At 38.5% G+C, this 26,051-nt stretch overlaps 1 protein-coding gene across 1 annotated transcript; it reads left to right on the top strand.

The window, feature by feature from the left end:
* Positions 1 to 24,688, top strand: LOC117557537 (tandem C2 domains nuclear protein). The gene is made up of 12 exons (XM_034233411.1): positions 1 to 114; positions 1,438 to 1,512; positions 6,429 to 6,623; positions 12,751 to 12,921; positions 13,359 to 13,432; positions 18,499 to 18,568; positions 18,826 to 18,926; positions 19,940 to 20,056; positions 20,188 to 20,379; positions 22,182 to 22,296; positions 22,565 to 22,764; positions 24,468 to 24,688. Exons 1-12 carry the CDS (start codon positions 111 to 113, stop codon positions 24,576 to 24,578), a joined length of 1,425 nt encoding a protein of 474 aa, XP_034089302.1. The 5' UTR covers positions 1 to 110; the 3' UTR covers positions 24,579 to 24,688.
* The last annotated feature ends 1,363 nt before the right edge of the window (positions 24,689 to 26,051 follow it).

Genomic DNA, 26,051 nt, shown 5'->3' with positions numbered 1-26,051 from the left:
GAGAAAGGGACCTGTAACTGAAGAACATAAACCTGAGCTCACCAGCATTTCTCTCCGGTCGCTGCTCCACTGGATGTACAGACTCTCCCCTCTTTCAGACAAAACATTGCATGGGTAAGTTGACTTTTTTAATTCAAAGTGTGAGTTGATAAATTGCTATTTTATATACGTAGAGAAGTCAAAGGCACACATTCCTTCAGAGGCTGGCGGCACAAAGCACGGTTTGTTGACACTTGATTTGGGGAAATGTAATGTTTAACTCTCTTCACTTATTGTTTACCGCCGAGTGTTTGGCAGACTTTCATGTTGTCCTAGAACAGAATGAAATGTGCAACTTGTTTTGACATCATTAATTTTGGCTTTTTTAATGAGTAAAATCGTTGGTTTAGCCCTAAAATATTTTACAAATTAGAATTGAAATGAGGGATTTCAAAAGATTTTGTCAAATGCTTGAGTTGCAGCTCTGCTTTTGTAATTGTAAGGGACTGTAACAATACGAATTAGAAGTTTGGTCACTACACCAGATTTGTAAGATATGGAGGTATTTCAAATCACCAGTCATGGGGGTGTAATCAATGACATATTTTACATTTCACAACATTATATTATTTGGGTAGCAAACCAAGATCGCTGGTATCGTGGCACTACAACGTGGCATTGGATTAAAAAAATGTATGATTTTGTGTGCTCAATGAAAATCAATTTTAAGTATCATTTAATTTAGAAGGTTTTCTCTCAAATGTTCGATTAGTAGAACACATTTGGGGAAAACCTCAGCACAATATGAGGTCACCATACCAAAGTTTGGCAATATGGAACAGTAATTATGGACCAAAGAACAACATTTGTTGGGCATTTACCGAATTTAGTGGATATTTTGGAATGCTTAAAGATTTTTGGATCATACCAATACAACGGGGGGTTTTTTGTGCCTTTTTTGGGACCATTATAAATAACACAATTTTGGGCACAATGCACCAACTTTGGAGACTTGGTGTTCACAATAACGTTTGAGTGGAGTATACCAACAAATCAGCAAACAGGGTGGGGTAAACCTTTGGTGGCAATAATAACGACTTAATGTTATTCTATATCAATTACAGATATTTTAGGCGCAGTACAAAATGCTTTTATTTGAACTAGATTACATTTTGGAACCACATTGTTTATAGGACTGCGCCACAAAGGACGATAGTTTTACACAACAAGATGGGGATTAAAAGTGTTTGTCATATTTTGGTTATTTAGGCGACATGATTGAAGACATTGTATGGACACTATAACAAGGTTTGAGTTTATAACAAGTTGTTAAATGTATGGGTTAATACCATAGACTGGTTAATACACCTTTGGAGTGTTATCAGCTGCTGATTAGATCCCTAGAAGTGTTTTTCCATGCGTTCTGGTATCTCTGTTCACGGTGTAATCTGTTTCCAGTTGCAGCCATGGAGTGCCTCAAAGACTGCTGCAAGACCTTCATGAAGAACAAGGGGAAGGAGCAGGAGACCCAAGGTGATCATAATAATATTTTCATACACATGATGCAGCTCAAAGACAAACAGGAAATAAGACATTTTTATTTAAGTCAGAGGTTAAGGTAATTCACTACAGAAACACTTTTTGTTATATTCCATGGAATGCTCTTAACATCCCGATAGCAATGAATACATTAAGTGCTTTGACAATAAATACATTTTTTTTAAAAATCATCTGTGGAAGCCGTGGCGTTGTAAAAAGCACGACCAATCATCTGAGCCGGCCCGGCTAAAGTAACTGGATGGCCTACCTGCCTGTCAGCCTTCCATCTGGGCACAAACTTATCTCGTGCCCTCATTGGTCATGTGCGCGTTCGTGTGTGTTGGAGGAGGGGCTCTGTGAGGAAGTCTGAAGGAAGGGGCAGATTTTTTACGTTTATTATGAACGTATCTTAAATACGTTTATTTTCTACATATCTTTGTCATTTATTGTCTTGCTTATAATAATGATAATAGTCATTTATAATATAATTTCAGAGCACACATTTGAAATCAGTAGGCGAGGCTGTAATTTCGCCAGCTGTTACTCTCATGAGCGAGGCAGAACATAATAGTTTTAACATGCCAAAAAGCTGCTGTGTCGTTTATTGCTCCTCAAACATTAAAACAAATCCAAAGTTACGTGTTTCTGAACTTCCTCTAAGAAGAAAGGACGGTAACAGAAGAGCTCTGTGGCTTCGGGCTTGATCGCCGTTCAAATGACAGCGTTGGTTTCCCCAAAAGTGGGCGGGGCTGTAGAGTGACGTAGATTTTACTCTCATCTATTATTCAAAACCATTCTATTTATTTTAACGTAAATTACATGCCAGTGTTTTATCTTTTTATTTAATTGTTTTTATTTTAAATCGTATAATGTCGGACTTTTTGTTCCGTCTGTGAGGAAAATAAATGGGGCTCAGAGCCTCAAAATACTGAAATCTGTATTTTTTTAAATCTTTTTTTCCTTCTAATTTGTTATTATTTTCTAAATAACACACTGTTATTTACTCAACAATAACACACAATTATCCTTGTTTTTATTTGTTTAATTCTATAATCTTAGGCTTTTTAGCATGCTTTTTAGCCGTAAATAAAGTCACCGGAAACAGACGTAGGCCTATAAGGGACATTTCGAGCGATACACACCACAAACCCACTGAACAGATTACCCAAGATCGGATGTTTTAGCCGCAATGCATGTTGGGATATGATGTTAATGCGATATGATATCCGAAAACATTTAAAAAATATATAATAATACTTGATTCCGAGTGTTCTTGCTTTTCTCTTTGGAAGTCATCACATAACGGCATTGTAATACACGGTTCGGCTGCATTAAATATTATACATCTGCCGTAGTTCTTTATTTATAGAGCCCTGATGAGAAGACTTCTGGACAAACTTGAAGAACTGCATCTTGCATTTCTTTTCTCAAAATACGTCTCCTTGCAGTATCAATAGTAATTCGGCTGACTTTTATATTTAATCCAATTGGTAGATAGGTTATATTTACACCATAACGGTGCACAGCTGATAGAAAAGGACTTGTCGTTTTTAAAGATATTACTGATTTTCTTTGAATTAAAGAATGTAAATACTGAGTTGAGAGAATAGTCAGGGGATTTGGGTGATGGGAGACACATCTATGGAATCACAATTTCAATAGCTTACCATTAAATGACGGATATGCCTTTCTGTCTGTGATGTTTTACAAATCAGATATTAATGTGTAGAAGTAAAACATGAGAAATAGTATCGCAATATCTGTAAAAACATGAATAAAACTACACATCTTCAGATGTTATACATGCATAAGTGTCCTACACTAATAATACAAAGTTATTATTAGTATGCTGTGTACCTTGTGTGCACCGCCTAGTGGTTAAAGCACGTTATTGAATTATTTTTGTTGAATAATGTTATTTTTGTTGAATAATGTTATTTGATGAAAAAAATATTAAGAGTACATACTTTCATAGGGGGAAAGTAGAAGGTCAATGATAGAAATATAGAATATAAAAAATCAAGAAGATACTGTAAGTGATCTCTACAATAAAACAGTTTAGTGCACGATGTACAAAGATATTAATATGAGGAGGTACAAAACAGACAAACAAATTAACCTTTATTAACACATTAAAGAGTACTTTAGGTTACGGTCTTCTTTCAAATAAGAAAAAAGCTTTGGGGGTATCTATCTACAGATAAATATTAAGCCTGACAAAGTACTTAACGTCTAATATATTGCTTTCCTGCAATGTTAACTATGTTGAAGCACTTATTTTAACTGATATTATACACATGAATTATACTCTTATGTATGTAGATAGTATAAGAAATGTGCAGAATTCGACAGTTTAATGGTGAAGGTATACACACATATTGATAGATGTCTTGTAATGCGCTGTTGAGGAACCTGTGACCCAAGTTTTTCATTCATTGCATAACTACACTAGTTGTGTATATGATTATGTCAATAAACCTTAGAAAATCTTGAAATCTTGAAAGGGATGTGCAAACATAGCAATTATATACAGTTTTTAATTAGCTATTAGTAGAGAATAACTAGTAATGAATATACTTTATAAGGATCTGCAGATACATGTTAGTCTTCTCAAGCACCAACTATCAAATATCTCTCCTGATTGTTGGCACTTGACAATCACCTTTCCCTGAATTTTACTCAGGTGTAACTAAAGTCTGCTTTAAGGGTTGTTTATATTTCACATCATTAATCAGAATCTGCAAAGTAACTAAAATAAATGTAGTGGAGTAAAAATACCAGGTTAACCTCTGAATTGTAGTGGAGTAGAATTACAAAGTAACAATGAGCTGTCATGTGGGTATATATTAATGCTGCGCATTATGGACACAAGCGATTTTCACCCATTTAGTAATTACATGTTTTAAATGTGTACACACCAATGTGTTTCCTATCGCCTAAACCTCCAGGGCTGTACACAGTTTAATACTGTTAACTTCTAATTTTGGGAAAAACGAAAACGTCTTTTAAAACTACAATTCCCAGTAGAGACGTGCCATAGAGAACATGTTGCGAAACACAATAGCCAGCATGTGTAGTTCTCGGGGGGCGTTCAAATCCAGTTTTGAATAGTCTGCCGTGGTTTCGTTCCATTTCAAAGAGCTTGACGCTCGGCGTAACCTTGGCGCACTACCACTCCAACATCCAATCCCAGAGTTTGAAGATTAATCACGGGGTTTGTCAACGGGACTGTAGTCCCAAACGATAGCTGGGGATTATGGGTAGTGTAGTGTCTTCGGCCATCCTAAACTGAATTTTTTTTCGGATATCATATCGCATTAACAACACCACATCTGGCGTCACAGAGATCTTCTGTTACTGTCCTTTCTTCTTAGAGGAAGTACAGAAACACGTAACTGGGTTTGTTTTAATGTTTGAGGTGCAATAAACGACACAGCAGCTTTTTGGCATGTTAAAACTATTATTTTCTGCCTCGCTCATGAGAGTAACAGCTGGCGAAATTACAGCCTCGCCTACTGATTTCAAATGTGTGCTCTAAAATGATATTTATAAATGACTATTATCATTATTATAAGCAAGACAATAAATGGCAAAGATATGTAGAAAATAAACGTATTTGAGATACGTTCATAAGAAACATAACGTGGGAGAAAATACGTTTCTGGCTAAACGTAATTGAGAATGCAGTTTAGTTCTGTGGGAACGTAATTTTTAGGAGACAGGGTTGCTACCCCACCTTTAAAGAAACATATGTGTACATGATTTCAATGAAATATAATAAATACAATACAATTATCCCAAAGGAAACAACAGATAAGCCACTCAAAAAATTCCAAAAATAAATAAATAAGCAAACAATAATACAAAAATATATATATTCTTTTTTCAATTAAACAATAAAACGTATTTTTTTAACAAACCATACCAATTGTAGCAACGTCAGAGCACTATAGCACATTTAGGGATTTTTTATCATGGTTTTGAATTTTTGGGAAACCCAATCTTTATTATTTATGGAATTGGTCGCACAATAAAACATTTTTGGGGATTATAACCAAAACGTTTTTAATCCATTATTTAGGGGATCTCGGGGCATACATACAATGTACAGAAGGTAAGGTGAAAAGGATCTAGATCAGGGGGGTCAAACTCAAATACACAGTGGGCCAAAAAAAATTAAAATGGGTACTAGTCGAGGGCCGGACTGGTTCAATGTTTATTGCAGAACGTATTGAAATGAACTTATTGCACATATTAAACCTGGAACTAACAAAGCTTAAATTATTGCCTATAAAAACAACATTAAACATTAAATAATCAGTTGCATTCATTTCTTATGGCTCTATCTGCAGCTTTTCCAGAGTCATTTCTTATGAGTACATTTTTCCACAGGCCAACGACAGCTTCAACAAAACAATTCCCCTCAAAGAACAAAACAAACATGCCCTGTTGTCCTGAGAGAGAAAGTGCAGAAGGAAGCATCCATGTAAACTCAGTGTGCTGCTCTGTGATGCTAGCTCAGATACTTGGCATCTCATCTTGGGTGCAAGGTCATCAATGTTTGGGCTCAGCCTCTGAGCGGAGGAGACCCTCAGGATGGAGTGAAGGTGTGCGTGCAATATACCGGCGGGCCAGATCTAATAGTAATTAGAAATTATCCTGCGGGCTGAAATTAAATCCACCAAGGGCCTGATTTGGCCCCCGGGCCTTGAGTTTGACACATGTGATCTAAAAGTTAGCCTAACAACGGTAGAGTACAAAATACAAGTTTAAAATTAAAGGTTTATTGTTTATAATAGGTAAATGGAAAAAGTGTGTTTTCAGCTGATGTCTGCATCCTGCACAGCTGCATATCAGACAGATTTGACAACGTTTTTGTTTGTAATTGTGTGATTTCCTCTGCTTTTAAGTGATCACTCCAAAGATGCCTCTGAAGGCTTCAGGATTGGATGTGGACGAGGGGAAAAGAGGCGTCTCGGAGGATTACCTCATGTCCAAACTGCCCCCCAACGGCAGAGTGGTGCCGTTCGTCCTCCCCACCTTCAAGGCCTCTTACATCCAACCCCGAGGCTCCCGGTACCCCAACCTACAGTCAGGACCCCAGAGTAAGTACTCACTGAGAAAAATAACATTAGCTTTGTTGCATTAAAGTATATGTTCATCTTCAAGGTATTTTATGCAAGTTTTCCACTTTAAAATGAGTTGTGACCCTGTTTGCAAGAGAAATGTGTTATTTCAATTCATTCTTACTTCATAAAGTATTTAAAAGACACATTTCTACAAGTCATATATACTATTATATCAGTCCTTTTACTTAAAAGTATAATATATTATATTAGGAGAAACTGAGGACTACTTCTTCACAACGTTACTCACTGAGAAAAATAACATTAGCTTTGTTGCATTAAAGTACATGTTCTTCGTCAAGGTATTTTATGCAAATTAATGTCTCAAAATGACTGTTTTACAGAGTTGTGACCTTATCCTAGATGTTTGCAAGAGAAATGTGTTATTTCAATTAACCCTTACTTCATAAAGTATTTAAAAGACACATTTCTACAAGTCATATAAACCATTATATCAGTCCTAGTTGCCATTATTATGCAAAACAGCTTAGTCTTTTAGTGAATTAGTTTTTTCTTAAAAGTATAACATATTATACCAGGAGAAACTGAAGACTACAACTCCCATGATCCCACGCTTCTTCACGACGTTACCCACTGAGAAAAATAACTTTTACTTTGATTGCATTCATAGATATGTTCATCTCAAAGGTGTAGCACTTTTAAAGGCCTACAAATGACTATATGCTGTACAGTTGTGAACTTATCCCAGATGTTTCCAAGAGAAATGTGTTATTGCAATGGACACTTACTTCATAAAGTACTTAAAAGCACTAATTACACATTTCAATTAATTATTAACAATCAAATAAAGTCATATATACTATTATATCAGTCATCATCAGTTGCCCTTATTATGCAAAGCAGCTTCTTTTACTTTGGATTCTTTAACCCTGATGTTGTGTTCGGGTCTCCCGTGACCTGTTTCAAGTTAAAATGATATAATAACTATGCTCTAGTTTTTTATCGGAACAAGGCTTCATGATATCCTCCACAGCAGATATATAAACACTACAAAACTGATTGTGAAACATTTTGCCAAGTCTGAAGGTCTCTCTAAAAATAAGTGTATAATTTGAGACCCAGCAGAATTGTTTTGGGTGACTGGAGGTCAAATTTGGCGCAATCAAGATTCATCTTTGACTTTAGACACCCCTCCCCCCCTTCATCCACCATAACTATAATTGTTCGCAACATGCACCTGGTCTCCCCTCCCTCTGCCCCCCTCCCCCCACGGGAACTCCACCTTTCTCAAAGAATATGTACACTAACACTTGAACCTGAACGCACGTGTGGTGTAATGTGTTTTGGGCCTTGACATTAAATTACAACAGGATTGTACGGTTATGAATGCATAATAATAAGTAGTTATGATGTAGTTAAAACAATATTGGATGATAGTCATTTTTTTTTGTGTGTTTTGGACTGAGATAAATCACGAGTCAAAATTGACCCGCGAACACCATGAACGGTAACAGCTTTCGAACACAACACAAGGGTTAAGTGAATTTGGTTATAATACTTCTTAAACTTTTACTTAAAAGTGCTATACCAGGTAAAGCTGAAGACTACAACTCCCATGATCCCACGCTTCTTCACAACGCCACTTTTCGTTTCAATTGAGAGACTCTTTCTGGCAGAACACTAGTAAGTACTTAAGGGATTAACGCAATATCGTCAACACAAATGCACTGATGGGAAATACCATAGAATCCTCAGATGTTTTTGTTTCATTAAAGGTTGGATAGGTAAATAATAGAAGCTCATAGAGTCTGTAACCACATTAAACACACAACAGGTAACACAATACTTTATAACACATGTAGTCCTTCCTAAACAAAGGGTCAGATAAAAGTGGATATCCTGTATACTTGAAGTGTCTTTAAGAACCATAAAAAGACTTTATGTATGTACAATTAATTATGATTATGATTATTGTTGTTATAGGGTCAGATGTGGAGGTTTAATTAGGAATGGCAGCCTTCTTGTTCAGTGCTCTCATATGTAACAATGTCCTGATTATGTGAGGAACCTTGTTGCTATAGATGTGGCAAGTGTGAGAATGAAAGTGTACCCACCCCTGGGTTAGATAAAAGATTTAGCCTCATTAAAACCAGCTCAGCTTACTGAAGTATGACCTGATGTTTGCTCACTACCAGGATGTCCTGTTTCTAAATGAATATCATGGTATTGTAAAGGTCCCCTAATATACTGTTTTTCATCCATATATCACAGGTCTCAGATATATACAGAACCTATCTCTGATTGGCTGAAACACCAACCAGATCATTGCAGCATTACCCATAATCCCCTCTGTTTCAGCCCTGTTTCCAAAGTGCTGATTCTCTGTCTGTTACTTTAGATGAAAATAAGGAGCCCCTCCCCACGCCCCTCTGAGAGAGATTTGGTTACAAAGAACACAATGGTGCTCTAGGAGGAGATTCAGGTGATAAGGTGGGGGGGGGGGTTACCTTGGTTGCTGATTGGCTAATGGTTACACAAGACAAAACATCGTTATGACATCATAAAGTGGCCAAAATCTGATCAGCTCATTTTCAGACAGGTTTTTATAGAAATGGATCAAAAAGAGAGAGAATCTTTGTTCCTGAAACTTTGAAGAGACATGAAGAAGAGGGGACACATGTTGATGAAGAAGAGACATGAAGAAGAGGGGACACATGTTGATGTAGAAGAGACATGGAGAAAAGGGGACACATGTTGATGAAGAAGAGACATGAAGAAGAGGGGACACATGTTGATGTAGAAGAGACATGAAGAAGAGGGGACACATGTTGATGTAGAGGAGACATGAAGAAGAGGGGACACATGTTGATGTAGAAGAGACATGAAGAAGAGGGGACACATGTTGATGTAGAAGAGACATGAAGAAGAGGGGACACACGTTGATGTAGAAGAGACATGAAGAAGAGGGGACACATGGTGATGTATAGAAGACAAGAACAAGGCAGGGGTGTCCCATGTCCCCACTTCTCTTTGCCATTTTCATAGAGCCATTAAGCCAGTGGGTAAAACCGAGTGAGGAAATACAGGGGAATTACAATGGCTGGAGGTGAACAAAACATAGCCTTGTTCGCGATCGATATTTTAATATACCTTGGGTGCCCCAGTTCTTCCCTCCCATGTTTATTAACAACCTTAACAGAATATGGATGTTTATTTGGTTATCGAGTAAATACCCACAAATCTCAAATACTGACGTTTAACTACACCCCTAGTCAACCCATCAGAGATGTGTTAAAAGTTAAATGGAAGGCTGAAACTATGAGGTATCTGGGAGTGAATATCCCCAAAAATATTGACGAAATAATATCACTGAATTATGACCCCCTAATTACCACGATTAGGTCTGATCTGTCGCGATGGAATGTAATACCATTCCTCAGTTTAGCACAGAGGGTGGAAGCTATAAAGATGAACATTCTCCCAAGACTCTTATATTTGTATTCAGCTGAACTGCCGAACGGACATTTTCTAAATCTGGACAGGGCCATTTCTAGATTGATCTGGCAGAGAAAAAAGCCTCGGAGTGAAATCTGTGGGTGGCGTCATCACTCAAAATATGGTCACAGGTGGTAAGAGAACATGAGAATAAGGAACCTTTTCATATGTTGAGATGGATAGCTTATGATTCGGATTTTATACCCAATAGGACAGACGCAGGAAAAAATTGGCAGAAAAGGGGCTGATAAAATTGGTGTTGGTGGAGTACTCAAAAACTTTCAGGATTTAAAAGTTCAATATGACCTTACCAAACAAGACTTCTATAGGTATTTGCAGCTTAGACGCTACATAGGGGAATGTATATGAAGGGGAGACTTAGAAAAAACAAACTCGGGTATTCAGATTTCTTTTTTAAGGGTTAAAACTCAGATCAAGGTGTCAAAAACATCTCAAAGTTATATAATGGACTAAATGAGTTAATTGCACAAGACACAACATATGTAAAGGAAAAATGGGAAATGGAAGGAAATCTTATTCTAGACTGGGAAATATGGGAAAAGCTGATTAAGCAACAATGGAGATCTTCTTCCGTCCTGACCTGGAGGGAATTTGGGTGGAAAAACGTAATGAGGTTTATTTCACGAAACTGTGTCTCAGCTTCTTAACATTTAATAAACTATGAATGTGTCATACTCACTTAACGGGAAGAAACTCAGCTAACTGACGATACGAACCATTTTGACCGAAACAAAACACAAGTCTCACAAGAAGCGTCTAAATTAGCCCTGAGCGAAAAAATTCTACCGCACTTAGCACAGAACTCTAGTTATAAATACTTTATTACTTATCGGATCTGCACAAACAAGATATTAGCAAGCAAGTTGAGATTCCACAGATTCTAGAGGTATTAGTATCATCACTGAGCGGTCAGAACTCGCGATATGGGTAGCGAACACAGACATCACAACACAGAGCTTTATGGAGCAAAAACGGGAGAAATGTCTTATCTTCTGCTGTTTCTGATCAAAAGTCGTGTTCAATGGCATTAAAACGATAAAAACGCAGTTGAAGGTTAATCCATAGGTTAATCCAATGTGTCTGTGTCACTTTGAAATGATTACTGATAATCCATCATTCCATTTTTATGTCAAAAACTGAGTTTTCATATTGGCTGCCATGATAGCTACCAGAGTATGACAGCTTCCTGTTTTGGGTATTCTGGCTACGCATCACTCTCACTCCTTATTTGGTAACGTGTAGGTGGATTTAGGAACTTCCCCTCGATTCTATTGGCTCTGACGGTTAAAAAGAGATGTCAATCATCAAAATCGACCAAGGGGGGCCAGAGATATGGAAAATGCACCCAAATTATGTTTTTCTTTTGCTAAACCTTTCTAAAAAGGTCAAATGTCACTTGTTTTGCATCAATCTTGATACAGGGTACTTATTATATGTTATAGTTTGGATTCCTAAAGCTTTTAGTCTACTATCCCATCATGCAAGGGTGGTTTTCAGTATAAGTAATGTTTTTTTTTGGGACGGACACTATCATTTACATTTTTTTACTATGTTCAATCTGAATTTACTTTAAAATAAAAAACATCTATATTGATTCTGACACTTCTACATCCAACTCACAGGTTTATCATTGCTTTGAGAAAAAAGATTATTAATTTACCCCTTTTTTAAGTGAAGTTATAGTCATTTGTTCTGGGAATGTCATTTTCAAGCCTGAGACCTGGAAAACAGGCTCGGGGCTTAACTAAAACACCTGCACAACAAGTTTTCATAGATAGAAACACTTCATGTTGGAGGTCATGTGGTGAGAAAAAGGCAAATCGTTATCATGTGTTCTGGAAGTGCCCTGTGCTCCTGAACTACTGAAACAAATCAAGTCCTTTATGGAAAAGATACTTGGGGTCGGGATCCCATTTAACTTTGAGACACTATACCTGGGCTTGAGACCAGACACCGTCAAGGGATATGCAAGCAAATATATGTTCAATATCCTATTAATAGCAAGTAAAAAAAGCCCTGACTAGGAAATGGTTGACAACGGAGGCACCTAAGGTTGAGGACTGACTTGTGTTGTGAGACTTGAAAGGGACAAGTTTGAGAATTGTTGGGCTTCATTGGTTGAGGGCATATCTACAGTCAGATCGGATTTTACTTGAATTGTTATTAGACACTGTATAAACACCTGACCCCCCATGTTCTAAGTTGAGCTACTCGGTTGTAAACATTACTTGATTCTCTTGTTTAGGAATATATGTACAAATCTGTGTTTTTCTTATTTATTGTTTTTAATTATTTGTATATCGTCTATTTATGTATTATTATTGTATTCATTATTTGTATTCATTTGTTGTTGTTATTATTCCCTGTCTTTAACTTGAGTCTATTTTAATTTTGTTGCAGAATGATAATTGTATTAATTTAACTGATTATTTATTATTATTCTCCTTTTGCATATGGAGAGTTGAAAGTATGTTCTGATGTATAGTGTCTATGACCTGTATTCCTAATAAAAATTTGAATGACAAAAAAAAAGACATGAGAAAGTGGATTTTGCATAATAGGTGACCTTTTTTAAAGAATCATTCATCAAATGGAGGTGTGTTGACCCCCGGCTGCTGTGTGTCTGCAGGTTCAGCTCGGTGCACGTATGCAGAGAGGAAGGCTGAGCTGCTGGGGTCCTCTCAGTTCACCTACAGCCCGGAGGCCAGCTTCCACCAGGGCCAGATGGCCACGTACTTCACCCCCGGGTCGAACCGCCGAGACACCCTGAAGGACAAAGAGTCCGGCCCCCAGAGTCCAGGTAACAACCACAGCAGTCCATACCTTGGTTGCTGATTGGCTAATGGTTACACAAGCCAAAACATCTTTATGACATCATAAAGTGGCCAACATCTGATCAGGTTTTTATATAAATGGATCAGGACAAGAAGAGAGGGAATCACATGTTTATGTATAAAAGACAGGAAAAAGACAACATAAAAACAAGAAATAATTTTTTTTTTTATTTAAATAGAAAAATACAATTAATCGTGAAACTGATTTCGACATGCATTTTTTTATCATTGTAGATAAACTTAGAATATACACCAATAACACAGTTAGTCCTGATGTACAGTTTGTCTGCAGTTATAGAGAGAAACGTGCAGTATATGGTTAAGAAATTGCATTACCCCTGAATAAATAACAGAGAAATCGAATGAAACGATGTTAATGTTTTCTGATATTTTGACCCTCCAGGCTGGTCTCTGAAACCGTCCGGTGAGCAGCGACTCAGCAGCTCCATGTTCGACCTGTCTAGCCCTCACATGCAGGTGAGACGTTATCTAATCTGCACTCACACAGTTTCTCACCCTCTGTCAACCAACACTCAAAATAGTTAAATACTTTCCACTGTACTTTGCAGAAAGTGCAACAGTGCAAACAAGCCTGGACAGCTGGTATTTTGATTTAAGGTGGGAACGTTTGGGGGTCATTTTATCGTCAGGGGTTGAAAAATAATCGTATATCTGCTGAGGCTTTTTTATATTAAATGTGTTTATATGTTGTGAAATTGAAAGGGCAGTTGCAGTGTATCAGCAATGTTGCTATAATTAGAAATATGCATAGCAGCAGATATAAATTATTTAAAACGGATAAACCAATTATTTATTAGCAGCAACTACAGGAAATAAAACTGAACAAATAGTGTGAGCTGTGAAAATACTCTTAATGTTATCCTTTCATCATGTCAGCAGTTATGCACGCACACAGGGAAGTATATGATATTGTTGTTTAAATATTTGCTTTGCTTTCACATGTACGACATCGTAAAACATCACACATAGTGATTTATGTATGAGTCAAACAAACAAGGATAAAACCTGTTATTAATGAGCTGTAAAGGTGCTGGTAGGTACCTTTTTAGATGTAGCTCGGCTAGCTGTTTCCACCTGTTTCCAGTCTTTATGTTAAGCTAAGCTAACATGCTAGCCCAATATTGACTTGACTGATATGAAAGTGGTAATCGATCTTTTATTGCATATAGCCTATATAAAAAACAAAGATTCAACATGTTAATGACAGAGTTTTTAAGGTGATAGTAGGAGGAACTTGTTACCTTTACATGTAGCTAGGCTAAGGTGACCAGATTTTCAAAATTAAAACCGGGGACATTTTGAGTTTTTCGGTCAATATCTCATTAACATATCCAATTTTCTTCACTGTTAAAGGAAAAAGGGGGACAATTCTGCGAACATTTGAACTGTTGGATACAAACAGAGGGATGATAGCTCATATATGAGACTTCAAAGGTCTTTTATTTTGAAATTCTACATCAGATTGTCCAGAGTGATTAGATGGGGTCTCCTGCTATCACCCTGAAGTGAAATAAGTATTTGATTGACTTCGAGTAACTCTTTGATTATGGACGCTTTCCATTAAATAATAATCAAAATATAGATGGACAATAGATCTAATTTGAGATTTGAAACAGCATACATTTTAAATTGTGCTTCAGAAAGTAATGTTGTTTTAGGAGTGTTGTGAGATGGTGTCAACATCAATTGAAATTAGTCACCCAGTGGAAATGTCAGATATGTCTTCATAACTGTTACTTACATTTTACATTCACTCAGTTATAATGTGGTAGTTATACGTAGTTTGTTTTACATTATTATTGATCACATTATATAGTACATATTTCTTAATTTAAGCTCCAGTATATATGAATATGTTTGGTGTGTTTTTTAGGTATATTTGTTATTGACCGAGTAAACGCTTTTATTTTGAAGGCAGTTTTTACAGGCCTCTACCGTAATGCATAGGATATTCGCGCACCGCAATACAACGTGCGGGCTGGCTTGACTGTGTTTTCCGAAGTGGGGGCTGGCTTGACTCCGTTTACCCAGTGTTTCCTGACGTGAAACGTTTTATTTCACCTTGCTATGTGTTTTTAACGTATATTAAAAAACGGGGACATTTCCGGGGACAGTTTCAACCGGGGACAGGCCAATACAAACGGGGACGTCTGGTCACCCTAAGCTAGGCTAGCTGTTGCCATCCGTTTCCAGTCTTTCTGCTAAACTAAGCTAACATGCTATTGGCTGTAGCCCAATGTTGACTTGACTGATTTGATAATGGTATACATTATTTTTTTGTACGCATTAAACAAACAAGGATATATCCTGTTAATGGCTGAGTTTTTAAAGTGATGGTACAAGGAAGTTGCTACCTTTAGATGTTTCCACCTGTTTCCAGTCTTTATGCTAAGCTAAGCTAACATGCTATTGGCCTTAGCCCAATATTGACTTGACTGATATGAGAGTGACCTTGTCCTCTTGACAAGAAGGAAGCACATTTCCCAAAACCTTTACATATAATCAGATAAGCAAAAATAAATACACATTTAGATTTGAAATAACTGCTCAGAGGTTAAGGGTAAAGTTTAATTAATTGATACGACTTTAAGACTCAATTTCACTATAAATAACTTTATTTTACCAGGAGAAATGCCTCACCGAGATAAGAAGGTATACCTATTAAACTGTGTATTTAATTAATCAATTATATCCCATTTGCACTGGTAACATTCTAACAAATTAATTATTTATATTTAGTGGAAACTTGAGTATTTTATTTTTTACATCTTCTGCACTAAATTCAAATGGGTATATTGTACTTTTTACTTCACTTAATTTATCTGACAACTATAGTTAGTTTAATAACAAAGATTTTTGCATTAAAAAATTGAATTTTAGTATATTTTAAGTGTTTTCTATTTGATGCTTTGGATAGTTTTGCAGAGTAAACTTACTTCACTTTTACTTGAAGGGGACCTATCATGCTAAATGCACTTTTTGATGTCTTTTATACATAAACATGTGTCCCCGGTGTGTCGGGGAACTCACGCAGCGTCAGAAAATAAAACCCTCTCTCTTTTCCTCCGTACCCAAATCTCTAAAAACGGAGCTGATCCAGATTTGCATCCGATATGACGTAATATCTGAAATGTGGACCCACGGCCCAATCAGAAACGTTGCTATCAGAAACAATGCCCGACTGTTTTGGACGTAATATGGTCGGTGTTTACATTAGCATCGCTAACACTCAGAGCTAACCTGTACTGGAGAGCATGTGTGTGAAGAAGCAGGAAGTAAAAAGGAACTCACCTTGTGGTATAACCGGCAAGAGAGAAAGCCTTTGAGCTCCATACTGTTTCAGATCCTTGATAATCCATGATATGGCGTTTCATCACGGCAGCATTTAGTTTAGACAGTAGCTGCCGGGTCCCGCATGAGCTCAGACCCCTCCTTTTTTATTTTATCAATTTTTTATTTTTTAAAAGCTTTATACCCCAAATCAGCACTTTTGAAACAGGAAGTGAAATAGAGGGATATGAGGCATGGCTAGAATGGGTGATCTGTTTGGTATTTTGAGCAAAACACTTCATAGACATGTGTTTTTTATGAGACCTGCTATTGCCTACAAATAGCATGATAGGTCCACTTTAAATTGCATTTTCAATACAGTAATTTTACTTGTAATTTTCCACTGTGATATAAGTATTACTACTTAAATAAAGGATCTGAATACTGCCTTCAACATTGCAACCCAATCTTTTTTGATTACAGTTATGAATAATGGAGTTAAACTGAAATTCTGAAATTAATCCTTATGTGGAATAGATGATAAGGAAACTGGAGATTAAATCAGCACTTGTTCATCCCGTTTAGCGGCTGTCCCTGAATGCATCTCTGTTTTGCGATGTATGATTCAATGTCTCGGTCAAAGTGCAGTTTAATCAGTAATACAGTAAGAAAACTATTTTCCAGGGCGTATTTCTTTGTTCTGTTGTGGTGTTTTACGCCTGACTTGTCAACAGTCTCTTATTACTAACGACGGCTTTTTCAATCAATTTAACGCCTTGCTTGATAAACACTTAAATAATCATAGCAGCGTTAATGCATCATGGACACCTGTCACTCTCTTATTACTCAAAGCAACGTGCAGGTGACTGTTTAGCTTGGCAACATTATGAGCAAACAAACATTCGTAAGTTATGATCACATCACCTTGGTAATAGACCCAACAGTAAATAAATAAAGCCGGGCTTAGAGAATGAAAATGGGAAATAAATAGTACAGGTAAAGAAACAATAACCAATTTGAGGATTTACTTTAGAGATTTAGTGAGGAAACAATAGAATTTAAAGGATTTTTGACATCGCAGTATCAGTCTATACCCCCTTTTGTTGGATTAGCGTAACTTTTGGTACAGACATTCATGGTCCCCAGAGGATAAATCATATAAACATTGGGATGTCGACTAGCGCAACAAGAAGGTTGACATATCTGTTTATCAGTCAAATGTCTCGACTGATCTTGGTTGGATTGGCATTATAATTGGTACAGACATTCGTGGTCCCCAGAGGAATTGATCCTGAAGACGTTAATAGCCTGGCTTTCTCCTCTAGCGCCACAATGAGGTTAACATTTGTGGTTATAAGGGAAACGTATGGACATCTGTTGGTTGGATTGTCATGAAAATTAGGCTTTTTTTTATATTAAATGTGTTTATATGTTGTGAAATTGAAAGGGCAGTTGCAGTGTATCAGCAATGTTGCTATAATTAGAAATATGCATAGCAGCAGATATAAATTATAAGTAATACTACATTATTCCGCTAAACGGATAAACCAATTATTTATTAGCAGCAACTACAGGAAATAAAACTGGACAAATAGTGTGAGCTGTGAAAATACTGTTATCCTTTTTTCATCATGTCAGCAGTTATGCATGTCAACACACAGGGAAGTATATGATATTGTTGTTTAAATATTTGCTTTGCTTTCACACGTACAACATCGTAAAATATGACAACTCACACTATAGTAATTTATGTATGAATTAAACAAACAAGGATAAAGGATAGGAGAGGCATTTGTGCTCCCCAGAGGATAAATCCTATTGACTTTGGTTACCTGCTGACTTTTCTAAACATAAATTGTTCTGGAGAGTTTGTACTTGCTTTAAACCTGGATTGAGAGTGTACCTAAAACGTACAGGGTACTCTCCACAACTTTTGCTGATAGAAAACGCGACAAAGAGCGAACATTTGATGCTGTGCCATTTTATCCATCTCCAATTAACTTGTAAATTACTTAGGTTGAAGACTGCATTGCTGGAAAAGATAGGACTTGCTTTTACATTTTGTATTTTAAGCAAAAAGCATGCTAAACTAAGATAGCAGACAGTAACGATGCTAAACCTCATTAGCATTTAGCTGCATGTACTGTAAAGCTTCACTAAGATGCTAGCCTGGCTGTAGAGTCTTGTTAAATTGTTTTTTTGATTCAAGTGTTAAGTGAATCCTGACTATCTCTGTGTTTTTTCCCCCTCAGCCCTTCGACTTGTTCTCCAGCCGACTCAGCAGCACCTCTTCCACGATTGGCTCAATTGAAAGCAGCCTAGGTAACTTAAATACAGATTTGTCTCCGTCTTCAACACTTTGCCTTTCATACTCTCTATTAAGTCTGATTATAATCGCGCTGCATTGTGCAGTCATGAAAAGGCCGACACGGTAATCACTGGCAAACGATTTCACTCAGGTGCAGCTTTGAGCCTCAGAGATAAGCCTTCTTACATAAAGAGTGGGTTATTCCAGGAAGTGTTTAATAGGAGATGAATCATTTGTTACTGATGTTGCTGTGGTGCTGCTGGTGTTACAGACTCCATCATGCTGTCTGGAGATGAGCGTGAGTTGGGGAAGGTGTGCGTCCGGCTGAGCTACCAGGAGGCTCTGGAGCAGGTGTGGATCACTCTGGTTCAGGTAAGGTTACCTGCAAGGAGGAGAGGGGAGCATGAGAGCAACAAAAAGCTCCTTTGTGCTCCTCTGCTGATTTTTCTCAATGGACCCTCTGTATGTCCACAACACAGGGCTCTGTTTGCTCCTCTCAGTGCTCTATTAACTTCGGCTCGGACACTCGCAAGTGGATTTGATTTGAGATGCAGAACTGTCCTCATTGATGCTGCAACACATGATCAGTGTATCTGTGCATGCACGCAAAAAGTGACACAGCAGGCAAAAACATGTTCAATTTTGTTGGCTATTTTGCTTCCATGACACGTTTTCTTCCAGACTAGTGTAAAGAAAACGTCCATTATTTTACTAACTTTGTCGGTTTCTGTCTGTAGATTTCTCCTAAATTCACCAAAAGTAAGCAAAACATAATGCCTCATTTGCATATTTAAACATAACATATCAGAAAACTTGTGATGTAAAAAATATTGTGTTAATGTCAGTGATAAAGTGGGGAAGTTTCATGGTGATATCTATTAGTTAAATGTCCACCCTATTCACCTGTAGTGTCTTAATGCAGTGGCGTGCACTAATTCTTCATTGGACAGGGGCAACATAATAAAAATGGGGCACCTCTTTCCCACCCAAGATTCGGGTTTCGGTTGTGGTTCATTTTATCCTAAGGTCACATCATTACTTGAACAATCTATTGAGACATTTTAATCGACAATGACAGGGCAATGGGTTCGCACAAATGCTTTTTTTATATGACATTATGTTAATAATGTAGTCTTTACGGGAGCATAACTGAAGTATATTATACCTAAATAAAGGTTTTCCAAGAGTACTTCAAACACTAAACAGCCTATTAACTTGAGAAATATAAGAAACACACAAGACAGGATTGATATATCAAACCATTTTTTTTGTTTATATACAGTACATGTCCTTGTTACTATGGAGTTTGCTTAAGAGCAGTGTAAACGATAAATAGATTTGACCTGCCTCGATTAAAACTTCCTTTTTCTCTCTTTCCTTATCAGAGTTCAGACCTCTGCACTCTTCAAGATGGAGGGGAACAACCAAAGATTGGATTTAAAGGCATCATCACCATCCCCAAACCAATACAGTTCAAGAGCTCCATCAAGGAGTATCAACAGGTAAAGTTGAGATTATTATATACGAATGGAGTGGAAGCCCAGCTGCGATGTTATTCTTGGTGCATTTTTTGCAGATTGTTCCCGTGTAATTTACAGTTTTTACTTAATTCTTCCTCTCTTTCGCTCTGCAGGATGTTTCCTTCATGGAGACCTTTGTGTTTGCGCTGCGTCTCCAGCAGTTGCGCTGCAGTGCTTTAGTTTTGCGGCTGCAGACACACAACCCAAAGAAACGTACGGTGGCCGAGTGTGTCCTCTCCCTGAGGCAGCTCAACTCACAGGAGACCGAGCACTGGCTGGAGCTCAACCTCAAGTCCAAATCCTCTGTGAGTCCCATGTGTTATTAATATATTCTGTATAAATGTGTGGCACTAATGTCGATTTTTGCTCTTTTTCCACCATTGGTTTAACTTTGCATATAGTAACACAGTTTGAGAACATTTGCCAGGAACTACATGAATATTATCAACACAGAAGCAACACTCTGAAGATTACATCAGTGTAATCATTAGTGGGGTTTAATGATACAAAAAATATTATCAACCTTTCACCTACGCTGTGCGAAAGAAAAAAAGTTCCGTGATATAATTTGTTCGCCCGTGTCTCGAGACGCTACCCGACGAATTTGGAGTCGTTCGGATAAAGTCCCTGGGAGGAGATAGTTAAAGTACGGAGGACGAAAAACGTTGCTGTCTTTTTTTATATCCTTTCCATGTGTTTTTCTTTAAAGAGGCCCAATTATGGTTTTTATGTTGAGATATTGACCAAATTGAGTCAGCTTAAAGAGTCCGCTGATTATAATCTAACCGGCTGTCCAGGTGTTGTTCGCAACAGGAAAAAACCTGAAGTCTGGGAATATCCTGAACTTTTATTATTTATTCTCCACCATTTCCTCTGTGGGCTGCTGTCTTTTATCGCTCCTTTGTATGTGCACAGTAAATAAGAGCAGAGCACCATGTGTGGCTTATAAAACGGTCCCCATGCATTGTAACAAAATATGTTCTGTACCAGGAAGACCTTACGTTGTTTCATAATTACAGGAAAATAAATGGGATTTATTATCGAGGACATTTGGGGGGAAATTGAAAGTAGGCCAAACCATTTTAACAGCCAGGTTTTGTTTGGTTGATAAATGGATGCATGTCTGGCCAGTGAAAGTCAAATATGAACTGTTTCTGCTCTAAGCTGTCAGACAGTGTATCATCATTCAATTCAGTGAGTGATCTGCTGGACACAAAAGCCACAAATTCTCCAAATTACCGTCAGAATAGGAATAGGTAAATATCAAAGTTGAAGGAACCCAATTCTTTGTTCTGATGTTGAGAAATACATACAATCCGGTTGGAGCGCTGAATTCAAAGGTTACAAATTAAGCACCTCAACTGACTGCTGGTTTGATGTAAACACCTCAAAAATGGTTCATGCTTCCTGTACATTCGTCTGTTTTTGTTGGCCCATAATTAAAGGTCAATGTTGTAGCTTTAAAGCCATAAACTCTACAACTGACACAGCTGTCCTGAAGGCCTGTAGATGCTAGCTGCTAGCAATTTATTTAGTGAGTCAACATGAAGAAATACATGCTATCACTACCGATGTGCCAACGGTAAATACATGTTTATATATTTTTTAGAGTTTTCTTGTTGATGCTTGGGGTCTAAAACATTTTTTATTAGACTTATTGTATAAGTAACAAGCATTCATTACAAAATGTTTTACAACAAAGAACCCCTTAAGGCAGCGGTTCCCAACCTTTTTCAATTCTGGGCCCACTTAGGAATCAAAAACATGTTTGCGGCCCACATTCAACCATGAACAATACGGAGGCTAAATAAAGTTCTGATTGGACGATTCAGAACATGTGACACGTTGTTAATCCAGTAGAACAGACCTCTGTCAAGGACTGTAATGACCGTTTAAGGAGGATCAAGAAAGAGAAAGGAAAGGAGGTTCAAATAAAAATAAATCTTAATAATGAAAATGTTTCCACACAAATCATAATGTTTTGCAAATTATTTGGCCTTTTTTTTCAATTATGAGAGAATAGGAAAATGTTATGTCAATTTCCATCCAAAATGCACTTTTTTTAAAAGCCTAATTATTAAGATTGAACTCATTATTTCTCTTTCAGGTGTGCCACTCTGAGCTGCATCTCACCACCTGCTTTCAGCCCGTCAACGGACGCATCCAACTCCAAGTCCTCGCCGCGCAAAATCTCCCAGCATCCTCCTCTCCTCTAACCCAAGGTATTGTAATTTCTTGAGTTTCATGTTTACCTACAAGGAAATAAAAAACAGTGGCTCCTGTGACCAGTGATGGCAAAAGTACACACATCCTTTACTCAAGTAGAAGTACAGATACTCGTGTTTAAAAATACTCTGGGAAAAGTAGAAGTACTGACTAAACTTCTTTACTCAAGTAAAAGTAAAGAGGGCTTTGAAATGTACTTCAGTAAAAAGTACCCATAACTAGCAGCTGTTTTGAGTAACCATATTGTTGTTTCTACGTCTGAAGTGTTCTTCGTCAAAGTGGAGATGCACCAGTTGGGTCGGGTGGTCATGAAGAAGAAGACTCGCGTCCTGAAGGCGTCGGGGGGGCAGTGTCAGTGGAAGGAGACGTTTCACTTCCTGTTGGCGGCGTTGGACCAGGCCTGTTCTCTGACGGTCAAACTGTACAGCCGGAGCTCGGTGCGGAGGAAACAGTGTCTCGGACAGGTGAGAATAAAGACTCCTTTGAAAGAAACACAACATTTACACAAATCAGGAACACTTTACTGGTCCCATAGTGGGGAGATTTACATTATAACAGCAAAGAAGACAGCCTCAAACCAAGCCCCCAGGAAGTGCTCCGGACTCTGAGGAAAATATTCGTAGTGTCCAAACGGTGGTACTGCAATTTCCGTATCAGTCCGTGACGTCACCCGGCCCAGAAAGACTTTTCCCCATTGACTAACATTGGGAAAGAGACGTCTGTAAATCGGTGGATAATTTTTTTTAAACTAAATAAACTACCCAGGATGAACTATTTTATAGCCCTTATTAGAATCATTAGGTCCTTAAAGTTGTAACGTGCATTAAAAGCCGAATCTAGATTTATTTTCTCTCTCCGTTCATTCTAGTGAGCCGAGAGTGGGAGCTCGGGGGGCGGGGCTTAAGGGGCATATGCTCTGTGAGCGCACATACAGGTTCTTCTGCTCTGACAGCCAGGCATGCTGGGTAATCTGTGACGTTTCGCTCTCTCAAAAGTTGGGCCATTTTGTCTTCATGCGCCAATGAGCAGCTCTCATAGGAAAGAACGAGACCCCGCCTCCCACGCTGTATCCAGTTCTTATTATACATCCATGGCGCCAATGAGCAGCTCTCATAGGAAAGAACGAGACCCCGCCTCCCATGCTGTATCCAGTTGTTATTATACATCCATGCCTTAAACGCCTCCATTTGTTTACTTCCGGGACATAGTGACATCACTATTGAACACTCGCGCTTTTATTGGCTAATGCTACGACAAATATGAACCCATAATAGTTCCCCTTTAAGAATAAAAAAGTCAAATAACATGCATGGTAACAAATATAAGTAGCAGCATTATAAAAGCTAGGAAACACATACAAGGGGTAAAGAAGCAGTACGTCATAACAAGTATTACATTGTCAAATAAAGTGTATACTGCACAGTGTTTTACAGTTATAAGTACAAAGTGCTTACACTACATTGCATTTAATTTAGCAAGTGTGTTTATACAAAGAGACTTGCAAAGAATGCTATAAAACAAAAAGAAACAAACTCAAAATAGTGTAATGAAATTATTTTTTAATAAGGCAAATCATCAGTGAACCTGGATTAAGCACACTGGTACACTTGGTATGACATCAAGCAATCTTTAGGCAATCTTCAGGCACATCCATGAGGACTATGGAGGATGCAGACTTGTATTTTCCCAGGAGCTCGGTAAAATGAATGGAGGAGGAAAAGCAACTATAAGTTTGGCTATTAGCACATGTTATCACTTTTAGGAACTTTGAATAAGCGCATGTCCTGGGTAGTTGGTTTACCTCGCTGATTTACAGACGATTCTTTCAGTCAATAGGAAAATGTGTTTTCTGTCCCCATGGCTTATCGTGAATGACATGTATTTCCACCGTTTGACCGCTACGAAAAATGTGCTTCCTGAGGGCTTGGCTACTTCCCAGTACAAGTCTTTGTGGGGATAAATAGTGTCCCCCGGACCTTCATTTAGACCCTGGACTCTGCTTTAGAAATGCAACATTCTTGTTCCTGAGGAAATGTTTTGTGGTCAAAAAAGAGGTTTGAGATAATGGTCATTCCACAACAAGTTAAGCTAGAGAAAACACCTATGATTTATGATTAAATGCATCAAGCTAAGGAAATATGATATCCTTTCCCAATGTTCCCTGCAGGTTCAGGCTGGGTTTGACAGTCCTGTCCCCGAGGCGGTGGAGCAGTGGAAAGATACGATGGCTAACCCAGAGAAAGTGGTGTCTGCATGGCACACACTGAGCGCTGCCTAAACATCTCCTCCAATATCTCCCCCAACATCTCCTCCAACATCTCCCCATCATCTCCTCCTAACATCTCCTCCAACATCTCCTCCAACATCTCCCCATCATCTCCTCCTAACATCTCCCCCATAATCTCCTCCAACATCTCCTCCAACATCTCCTCCTAACATCTCCTCCAACATCTCCTCCAACATCTCCTCCAACATCTCCTCCAACATCTCCCCCATCATCTCCTCCAACATCTCCTCCATCATCTCCTCCATCATCTCCTCCTAACATCTCCTCCAACATCTCCTCCAACATCTCCCCCATCATCTCCTCCAACATCTCCTCCTAACATCTCCCCCATCATCTCCTCCAACATCTCCTCCTAACATCTCCTCCAACATCTCCCCCATCATCTCCTCCTAACATCTCCTCCAACATCTCCTCCAACATCTCCTCCTAACATCTCCTCCTAACATCTCCTCCAACATCTCCCCCAACATCTCCCCCATCATCTCCTCCATCATCTCCTCCTAACATCTCCTCCATCATCTCCTCCATCATCTCCCCCATCATCTCCTCCTAACATCTCCTCCAACATCTCCTCCAACATCTCCTCCTAACATCTCCTCCAACATCTCCTCCAACATCTCCTCCAACATCTCCCCCATCATCTCCTCCTAACATCTCCTCCAACATCTCCTCCAACATCTCCTCCTAACATCTCCTCCTAACATCTCCTCCAACATCTCCTCCAACATCTCCTCCAACATCTCCTCCAACATCTCCTCCTAACATCTCCTCCTAACATCTCCTCCTAACATCTCCTCCTAACATCTCCTCCAACATCTCCTCCCATCATCTCCTCCCATCATCTCCTCCAACATCTCCCCCATCATCTCCTCCTAACATCTCCTCCAACATCTCCTCCCATCATCTCCTCCCATCATCTCCTCCAACATCTCCCCCATCATCTCCTCCTAACATCTCCTCCAACATCTCCTCCAACATCTCCTCCTAACATCTCCTCCAACATCTCCTCCAACATCTCCTCCAACATCTCCCCCATCATCTCCTCCTAACATCTCCTCCAACATCTCCTCCAACATCTCGTCCAACATCTCCTCCTAACATCTCCTCCTAACATCTCCTCCTAACATCTCCTCCAACATCTCCTCCAACATCTCCTCCATCATCTCCTCCTAACATCTCCTCCAACATCTCCTCCAACATCTCCTCCAACATCTCCTCCTAACATCTCCTCCTAACATCTCCTCCAACATCTCCTCCCATCATCTCCTCCCATCATCTCCTCCAACATCTCCCCCATCATCTCCTCCTAACATCTCCTCCAACATCTCCTCCAACATTTCCTCCTAACATCTCCTCCAACATCAGCTTCACAAACACGTGATGCTGACCTGAAGATGAGCAAACTGTAAATACCGAACGTGCTCTGAGGCCGGATGGAAATAAGGGCTTTGAACAAAGTGTAAT

The sequence above is a fragment of the Gymnodraco acuticeps genome, unplaced genomic scaffold (assembly GCF_902827175.1).
Source record: "Gymnodraco acuticeps unplaced genomic scaffold, fGymAcu1.1, whole genome shotgun sequence".
Lineage (NCBI taxonomy): Eukaryota > Metazoa > Chordata > Actinopteri > Perciformes > Bathydraconidae > Gymnodraco > Gymnodraco acuticeps.
The sequence above is the reverse complement of the archived record's forward strand: the minus strand, read 5'-3'. Positions and strand labels throughout refer to the sequence as shown.